The following is a 10,351-nucleotide window of genomic DNA, read 5'->3' as shown; positions in this document are numbered from 1 at the left end:
AGAATATACTGCATAGTGGCTTAATCATGTATATATGTTATCATCAATAACTTTCCATTTCTAATATTTTAAGATACTGTATATACTCCTGTCATTCTCACGTTAAATCCCATTATTCATACAGTAAGAACGCAGAGGTAAAAATTGCCATTAGAGTGTTGTTACTCAGGAATATAATTGCACATTTGATATAATATGAAGATTTTATTTCTATCATGATTTTTAGAATATTTATTACCATATGTTAAAACTTTTCCCACATCACTCATCTGACTCTTACAACACTTTTGCAGGGTCAGAATTATGATTATTCATTTTTGCAGATGAAGGAGAATGAAGTTCAAAAAAGTTAAATAACCAGCCCAATGTCAGATATGGAGCTAGTGTTAAGATTTGCATTCATCTAGATCTAAATTTGATGCTTTTCCAATTATTACAAAGGGTATCAGAAAAAAGGTAGAATTTAGAGAATTACTTTTCTTTTGTATTTACTAATACTTTTTTGGCACGCACTCAAATATCTGTAGGAATTCCTAAATTTAAGTGAATTTCTTGCTTTTAGAAATAATTTTATCTATTGATATGTGTTTCTTTTAGTACATAATTCAGGTCACAATTAGTGATTATTTAAAAGTAATGAGAACTATGAAGGATAAGTTGATGAATTAAATAAACAAAAATTTTGGAATGTCAGATAGTTACCTACCACTATGTTTAATTTATACAATTAGCAAATATCTAGATTTTATGCTGAGTTGATTCGTTATCAAATATTTTAATTTATAAGTGGTGGACTGTTTTTTTTTTTCTCTCTCTCTTTTGTTTTTGTCTTGATACACTGATTTGTCTTCATGTAGGCTTAAGAAAGGAGTTAAAAAATTAAAGATGAATGTTGTATAAGTTCTCTCTAATGTTGATTTAAGAAATGTAAAATAATTGGATTGTTGGCAAGGTTTGTTAATGATAGTGAAATACACTGGAGATCTAATTAGCCACAGCTAAGAAACTTTACAGAATTTGCTGGCAAATAGGGTATGTGATAGAACTTTGTAAGGCTCAAGAGAAAGGCATTATCCAAAGGCGTCATTTAAATATCAGCAAAGACTTATTGTAGCAAAATCAATTGATGTTTTTAATCTTACAGCTTTACTTGGTGAACTAACAACTGTCTGTTCTCCTGGCTATGAAACTATGTCAAACAGGTTGACAGGTGAGATTTTTAAAAATATCATAGAATTATAAAATTTCAGAAGTAAATGAACATTAAAAAATCATATAATCATCCCTCTTCCCCACCAGTCTGAGGTTTAAATCTCTTTTTCAGCTTGTCAAGCATTAAGACAGAGCAATTTTAATTCTACCAATTTAGAAGTAAACATATTTAGGGATCTTTCTTTGATATGTATTTAAACTAGAATCATGTAACATATATATATGTTTGCATCAAAATTTTTCACACTTAATATTCACAACTTGAGAATTATCCTATGATATTACTCAAATCTTAAAAACGTTTCTACTAATAGCTACAAATTACTCTAAGAAATGAACTATATTTATCCTGTTTCTCTAACACTGGAAATTCCATATAGTTTCTCACTTTGTACAGTTCTTAATATTTGTTTTGAATATCTTTCCACATAAAATTTTTCTCTTTTTAAAATGTTTCCTCTGAGTTTATTCCTAAAAACAATATTATGAAGTCAAAGAGAAGAGACTTTATAGTTATATTTGAGTCACTTTCCTTTATTTATTTTTAAATTTTTCTTTCTGTACACCATTCTTTTTTCAGATCTGTTTGGGAGCCAACAAAAGGATAAGGGGATGTAGCTAAGCTGTTGCAATTTGTTTTCCACATATGTGTTAGATTTTTCATCTCTAGGGACCAGCAGTTGGTGTAATGGCTATGTCGCTGGACTCTCATGTAGTCGACCGCGGTTCAGTTCCCAGACCCGGAGACTTAAACTCATGCCAGTCTCCTGTGTGTGTGTACACAAGATCCCTAGAGGAGAATAAAGGAAAAGATATTGTGACATGGCCATCCTCACTCAGGGGTGATTTCATGCTTTCTATCTCTCTGTCTCTCTCTGACTTTCTGGTGAGTGCAAACACCCTATAGGAAAAACATCTCCAAAAAAAAGGATTTTTCATTTTGAATAATTAAAACATGAAAGTTTTTATTCATTTATCTTTGAAAGAATACATTTTGTTATATTTCTGTTCTCTCTTATCTCTCTGAGAAATATGTTCCCCCTTGGAATGATTTTCCCCATTCTGTTAATAACATGATACCCTCTAGACAAGATGGGTCTGTAATGGATGTCATGGGGAGATGGGAGAAGAACGCATAAGCATGTGTGTAGCAGAAACACAAAGGACAGATGGTGATGGTTGATCTTGTGGCTGGATGAATTGCTTCTGTGAAGTAAAGAAAGGTCAAGGGGTAAATTATTAGTGGCATTTTATAAGATAGTTTTATGATTTAATATAGATAAAGGTACACTAACATACATAGTAAGTGTCTAGTAAATACTTGTTGAATAATAAGCATGTAAGTGATTATTTACAGGTAATTAATTTATTTTATTAATATATAAGATGTGTATGTGTGTACCTTTAAATATTTGTACAGTGTTTCACCTTATCTAGTAGTCTATTTTTTTTTTTTTTGAAGAGGTTTTTGCTATAGGGCGCATGTGTTCGCCAGACAGACAGAGACAGAGAGACAGAAAGTGAGAAATCACCCCCCAGGGGTGGATGGCCACTCCGCAATCCCTTCTCCTCCATTCTCCTCTCGAGATATTGGGCACACACGCACGCACGCCAGGCGTGAGTTTAAGCCACCGGGTCTGGGACTCAAACCACGGTTGACCACGTGGGAGTCCAGCGACATAGCCATTGCGCTAACTGCTGGTCCCTCTAATAGTCTATTTCTTTTTGCTGTGCATGTTACCGTTCTATTTTTAAAACTTGGAAATAAGAGTTGCCTTTGCTAGCATATCTTCACAATTGTAAAATCTGTCCAATAGTTTTTTTATGTTAGCCTATTGAAGCTGTAAGTTTACTGGGTAGGAACTGTGTTTAAAATGTATATGCAAACTAATTTTGAAAAATAAACATTAGTCATCTAATGCTGTACTTAATTTGAAAGTCAAATTAGTTACATACTTTTTCATAGAGGGACTTAATATATATATATTTTTAAGCGGTTATTGCCTTAGGGCATGTGCATGCACCAGAGAGAGAGAGCACGAGAGAGAGAGAGACAGAAACGGTGAGAGGAAAAGTGAGAAATTATCTCTTGTGGGATGGTCATGCTGTAATATCTTTTCCATCATTCACTTTCCAGTATCTTGGGCATGCATGTACACACACCTGATGTAAGTTTTAAGCCACCAGGCCTGAGACTCAAACCTTGGTCAGCCATGTTGGAGTTCAGCAATGTAACTGCTATGACATTTGCTGGTTTAGGAATTTAATGTTTTTATGTTTACTTTATAAAACATACCAGAATATATTAAGCTGGGAAGCACACTCGTATCAAGTTTATTTATGTTTCTCATAAAGTGGAGCATGCGAGGATAAGCATATGTGAGTTCCTAGGTTTACACGCTATAAAAGCAGGTGTATTCTTATCCATGGAATTGTAAAAGTGTGGCAATTCATTTAATATTTATTCATCACCTAATTGGAGCCAGCACCGAAGACCTTACGACAAGTACTACGTTAGTCACAGGTAGGAAACAGACATGAATAGCCTATGTTTTATGGAAGGTTCCAGGGAGGGTGTGTCTTCAGCAATATATATATTTTTCTAATCTACCTTATTGTAATGAATGTTTCTAGACTACAACTTTCACCAAGCTCTGTTTCAAATGTAAATTACCCTAGTAGAGGGTAACCTTTACCTGTGTGCAGTGCTTTACAGGTTACAAAATACATCTTAAAGTAAGAATGTAGAATATAGGGTCATATTTGCAGAGGAGGGCTTGGAAGTAGAGGACACCAGAATGTCTTGGCAAAGTCATATGGAGTTGGAGTCAGAAGTATCCAAACTGCATGCACATAGCTCAGTATTTACTCAGTAAATTACATGTTAATTGTTATCTATTGATGCTTTATAGATGACAAATCCTAGATATCATAAGAGATAAAGAGCAAAATGAAGGAAGGGACAAAGTACATTACTGCGGCCAGAGATGCCAAGGACATGCCCTAGACAATTACAGTGATTACCCTACCTTGGTGCTATGAAATACAGACAGTAATTATTTCATAACTAATTAACTGCATTTTAAAAATCTCTTTTAGATTATTAAGGCCCCCCATAAGGTGTTACAAACTGAATGGATCAGCTCATGCCTCCCAACAATGTGACCGAATTTGTTCTCCTGGGACTCACACAGAATCCACATTTGCAGAAAATATTCTTCATTGTCTTTTTGCTCATTTTCTTATTTACTGTGCTGGCTAATCTGCTCATCGTTATCACTATCTCTCTTAGCACCACCCTTAAGGCTCCCATGTACTTCTTTCTCACTTACTTGTCCTTCATAGATGCCTCCTACACCTGTGTCACCACCCCCAAGATGATCATTGACCTGCTCTACCAGAGGAGAACCATCTCCTTCGGGGGCTGCCTCACTCAGCTCTTTGTGGAGCACCTCCTGGGAGGATCGGAGATCATCCTCCTCATTGTCATGGCCTATGACCGCTATGTGGCCATCTGCAAGCCCCTGCACTACATGACTATAATGAGACAGGGGCTCTGTCATGTCTTGGTGGTGGTAGCTTGGATTGGAGGCATCCTGCATGCCACTGTGCAGATTCTTTTCATGGTCAACTTGCCCTTCTGTGGGCCTAATGTCATCGACCACTTCATGTGTGATCTCTTCCCATTGTTGAAACTTGCCTGCAGAGACACCTACAGGCTGGGAATGGTGGTGGCAGCCAACAGTGGAGCTATGTGCTTGCTCATTTTCTCCATGCTACTCATCTCCTATGTAGTTATCTTGAGCTCCCTGAAATCCCATGGCTCTGAAGGACGGAGCAAAGCCCTCTCCACATGTGGCTCCCACTTTACTGTCGTAGTACTCTTTTTTGTGCCTTGCATATTCACCTACATGCGCCCAGTGGCCACCTACTCAGTAGACAAGCTGGTGACTGTGTTCTTTGCCATCCTCACCCCTATGTTAAATCCTATAATTTACACAGTGAGAAACACAGAGGTGAAAAATGCTATGAGAAATTTGTTAAAGAGGAGAGTAACTTAGCCTGTTTATATTATTAAGAAAGTGAGGTCGTATGTAAACAGGGAGGATTATATCTTTGGTAAACTGCAAGAGATTCAATGTTTCAGATCTCAATGATAAACAAGCAAAATCAAGAAACAAACAAATAAAAATGAAAAAAAAAAAAAAAAGAAAAAGAAACTGGGGCCAGCAGATGGCATAATGGTTACGTCACTGGACTCCCACACAGTCAACTGCGGTTCAAGTTTCTGGATCTGGCAGCTTACAACTCATGCCCAGTGTGTGTATGTGTGTGCCCAAAATCCAAAGAAGAGAATAGAGGAGAAGGGATTGCGGTGTGGCCATTCCCTCTGGGGGGTAATTTTTGCTTCCTGTCTTTCTGTTTCTCTCTGTTTCTTGGGCAAGCACACATGTCCTGTAGCAAATATCTTTAAAATAAAAGAAACTAATATATATAGGGTAGTTAATAGTGGTAAGACTTTTTTTCTAGATGCTTTTGATAGGCTTCTCATACTTTACCAAATATTTAAAGTTTATGTCCATAAATTCTGGATATGCAGTGGAAAGAACAACCGAAGTTCTAGTTTGATGATTCCGGAGCATGTTTTTCTCTGAGATTCACTACTATTTTACTAAACTCTTCCTATATATGTCATTTAGATAAAATTATTTATCCACAGAGTCCTTATGAGAAATTAAATTTTCTTTTACTTGGTCTTTAACAAAACAAAAAACAAAATCTCTAGAAATCTTAAATAGATGTTTAGAGAGTTAACATCCTTAATGTAAGAAAACCATTGTTAGTCTTCTTTCCTGCCCTCCTTCCTTTCTTTGTTTCTCCCTTCCTTTCTTCCACTCCCTTCCTTTCCTTCCATTTTTTCCCCCTTCTTTTATACCATGAGTCTGCCAACATCTAAAAGATACCCACTTAAGGAAGAAAAAAACCATAGCCTCTCTTAATTTATTTTCCTGGCATAAAAAATAAGCCAGAAATTTTGAAATTACTCTTAATCTGTTCTTATTTTCTTAAATAGAATCATGGCTTACACTTTTTACTGCATAAAAGGGAAATTTTTTTAGTTTTGTTTTTGTTTTTCTTTTTTTTTTTTAACCCAGGCTTAAGGAACTATTTTAAGCAATAGGATAAACATTCTTTTATTAATTCTCCACAAAACAGCATATGCTAAATTTCCAAAAAAATTGATCCATAGATGTTTTACATGTACTTTCAGTAAATTAAAGTTTTATTATCTTTCAGACAAATCCACTTCAGTTAGATGATTTAATCCTCGTATTAAGTTGGTAGTTCCCATATTACTGTCCCTGTTTTAGAAAGAAGCAAATTGAAGTTACGAAAGGTTTATTAATTTACCTGCCTCAGATCATGCATCTGAGTTTCAGTTACAATATTTCAATTCAGTTCTTGTAAAATACAGTTATTTGTGGTATGTTTATGCTTATAGATAATTTTATATAGAACGAAGTCTCTCTTTGTTCTTCAGGAAAGATGATGCCAATGTGTGTAGACTTTTCTCACATGTAGCAATATATTTCCAACTATACTCCCCTATGCATGTGGAAAATACAAGGGGAGGTCACTCTACACTGTTACATAACACTTTATGACTCCAGCCTTCTCTCGCTATATCACTCCAACTCATGTCGCTTCTCACAATGTCCTTTTGTTAAACTCAATGATCATCTGGAACTATTTCTTCCACAATCTGACCACGTGGTAATGCTAAACATGGAACCATTGTTTGGGGGAATGGCAGTGTGTTCCAGCTCAGGTGTGGATGTTTCAAATTTGTAAGAAATGGAATCTTTGTCCACACAGTCTAGGCCTGGAAGATAATATAATTGGTGGATAATCTGGTAATAACAAAGAAGCAAATAAATAAGCAATGCCATTTTTGGTACCAAGTATGTTGAATAAAATATTTTTAAGAGGGTGATACAGAAAATAAGAATTGAGTGTAGATTTGGGTTGTAATTGCAACACAGCTAAAATTTTAGTGAAGTCCAAGTTTAACCACTTTTTTCTTTTTTTAAATTTTTATTTAATTTTTATTTTTATTTATTTTTACATTGGGCTCTTGTTTTTACCTGAGAGAGACAGTGAGAAGGGAAGTGAGAAATTACCCACCAGTGGGGCCTGCAGATGATGTAGCAGTTACATTGCTGGAATCACACATGACCAACTATAGTTTGAGTCTTGAACCTAGTGACATGAAACTTATGCCAGGCATATATGCATGCATGCCCAAGATCCTTAGAGGAGAATGGCGGAGAAGGGATTGCACTCCAGGGAGGTGATTTCTCACTTTCCCCTCTCACTGTTTCTCTCCCCACCTCCAATCTAGGCACCCTAAGGCAAAAACCTCTAAAAGAAAAGAAGAAGAAAAAGAAATCACTCACACACACACACACACCATGGGGCGACCATGCTGCAATCCCTTCTCCTCCAGTCTCCTCCTGAGACTTTGGATATGTGTGCACACATGCCCAGTACGATTTTCAAGTTGCTGAATTTGGGACTTGAACTGTGATTGATCATGTGGGAGCCTACCACCCTAACCACCATGCCATCACTGCCCCCCTTTTAAGTAAATAATTTAGCTATGTATACATACATTTGCAATGTATACAATATTTCTCCTAAGGGTATAAAAGTAAGAGCTGAAAATATCTCTTAAGTTTTTTTGTTTCGTTTTGTTTTGGAGAGGTTTTTCACTATAGGGCGCATGCGCTCACCAGAGAGAGACATAGAGACAGAAAGCGAGAAATTGCCCTCCAGGGAGGATGATCACGCTGCAATCCTTTCTCCTCCATTCTCCTCTCAGGACCTTGGGCATGCATGCCCAAGCGCGCCCGGCGTGAATTTTAAGCCACCAGGTCTGGGACGTGAACTGTGGTCGACTACATGGGAGTCCACCATTACGCCAATTGCTGGTTCCCAATATCTCTAAGTTTTTATACATAAAGCACATATGTACAAAAAATATCCAAATAGGTAGGTAGCATATCTATGATATTAAAATTACAGAGGCACACTTGTTAAGACTATAAGACATTTGAAAGGATATATTACTGTTTAACAAGTACATTAAAGAAATCTCCACATCAGTAATCATCAGGGACATGCTATCAAATCCACAATGGAGTATCCCTTCATCCAGGTTAGAATGACTTTATAAAAATACAAAGAATAATACGTACTTGTGAAGGTGGGTCTGGGCTAATACACAGTATTTCTCAGTATTCATGCTGAGAAAATTCATTTTGTATGCTATAATGATACACAGTGATTAACTTTAAAATAAAAGCAAAATAAAGAAGGACTCTAGTACAGTGTAAGAAGATGCTATGGTTAGTTCTCAGTGGTTAATGTGCTGGAAGCTTTGTCTGCAGTGTAATGGTGAAACATTTAAGAAGGTCTTGTGGGTGGTGGTTGGCTGAAGGAGACATACAGACAGAGAAAAGAGAGAGGAAAAATGTGAAAGCATCCTTGTTGGAGAATGATTATGCTGCAATAATTTCCCCTCCATTTCTTCCTACTTTTCGGATTTAGGGCACACTCACACATGCTCCTGATGTGTTTTTGAAACTGCTGGATCAGGAACTACAACCGTGTAGGGGGCTATGTGGGATCCTGCCACATTAACCACCACACCACGACTGGCCGTGCTTTACTTTTTTTAATTGATATTTTAAATGTCGGTCCTGAACAGAACAATAGCCTAATATGGACCACACTCCTGGTCAGATGTAAAAATTATTAAAATAAATAATAGCAATAAAATGAATTAAAAATATTATTCAACAGCAATTCTTTAGCAATTCATTCTGGAACCCTTGTTCTCATTTCAAACCACAATTAGCATTTTTTTATTCCACGCTTTGCTTTGGTTCTTCCTTTATTATTTGTTATTGTTCAATGAACAGAATGGGATGACATGCAAAAGAAAATGTAAGAAACATATTTTTGCACAGACAAAATAGGGTGAATTTTTTTGGTTTGGTAAGTTTTAGTCATAAAAGAGGAAGACAAAGACGGAAGAAACCACAGTCCAGAAGATGTGAAAAATGAGAAGTGGAGAAGTATTTATAGCAATTTGTCCTCATAGAATGTAGCCAAATTTCTTTTCTTTTCTTTTTCTTTTGGAGAGGTTTTTGCTATAGGGCACGTGCACTCACCAGAAAGAGAAAGACAGAGAGATTGAAAGCGAGAAATCACCCCCCGGGAGGATGGTCATGTCAAAATTCCTTCTCCTCCATTCTCCTCTCAGGATCTTGGGCATGCGCGTACATGCGCCTGGCGTGAGTTTAGCCCAGCGTGAGTTTAAGCCACTGGGTCCAGGACTCAAACCACGGTTGGCTACATGGGAGTTCAGCGACACAGCCATTATGCTAACTCCTGGTCCCTGCTATTCTTTATAGTTCATGGTTTGGTTTAGCAAGAAGTCAATTTTCATTAGCTAGAGAGAGAGAGACAGAGATAGCAACAGGAAAATGAGAAATAATCCCCTAGGGAGATGGTCACACTGGCAATTCCTTCTCCTCCATTCTCCTCCTCCATTTTGGGCAAGTATGTGTGTGTGCCCAACATGAATTTCAAGCCTCCAGGTTTGGGACTCAAATCACTGCCTATGTGAGAGTCCACAGCACCTTAACCATCACACTGCTTGCTGACCCTGGCGCTGTCTTAAATGTGAAAAAAGCATTTGGCATCCTGCAGTCCTTGATAGTATGGGTTCCTCCAGACATTTGGAAAGACACAGTATGCCTTCATTTATTCAACACATATTTGTTAAGTAATAAGTATTCATCTCTGTATAACTCTTGGGAGAATATCAGTGAACAAATGGTCAAGAATCTTTGTCCTTATGAAACTTATATTCAGGTAGAATAGAGGTAGGAGGAGACATAGTGGATAAATGAACAAGTAATGTAGTATTTCCGACGGTGAAAAGCACTATAAAAACAAAAAGGAAATGTAATGGACGGGAGTACCATTAGTGGATGGAAATAACTCTTTGAAATAGAGGAGTCCCCGAAGACCTGTCTGAGAAGGTCACATCTGAACAAAGGAGGGAAAG

The 10,351-nt window shown here is 36.9% G+C and overlaps 1 protein-coding gene across 1 annotated transcript; it reads left to right on the top strand.

The window, feature by feature from the left end:
- Window positions 1-4,346: 4,346 nt before the first annotated feature.
- On the top strand, window positions 4,347-5,273 carry LOC102495365 (olfactory receptor 140). Its single transcript, XM_006157913.1, has one exon. It carries the CDS (start codon window positions 4,347-4,349, stop codon window positions 5,271-5,273), a length of 927 nt encoding a protein of 308 aa, XP_006157975.1.
- The last annotated feature ends 5,078 nt before the right edge of the window (window positions 5,274-10,351 follow it).

This window comes from Tupaia chinensis, unplaced genomic scaffold (assembly GCF_000334495.1).
Source record: "Tupaia chinensis unplaced genomic scaffold, TupChi_1.0 Scaffold000564_1, whole genome shotgun sequence".
Classification (NCBI taxonomy): Eukaryota; Metazoa; Chordata; class Mammalia; order Scandentia; family Tupaiidae; genus Tupaia; species Tupaia belangeri.
Note: the sequence above shows the minus strand (reverse complement) of the source record. Positions and strands in the feature narration are given on the sequence as shown.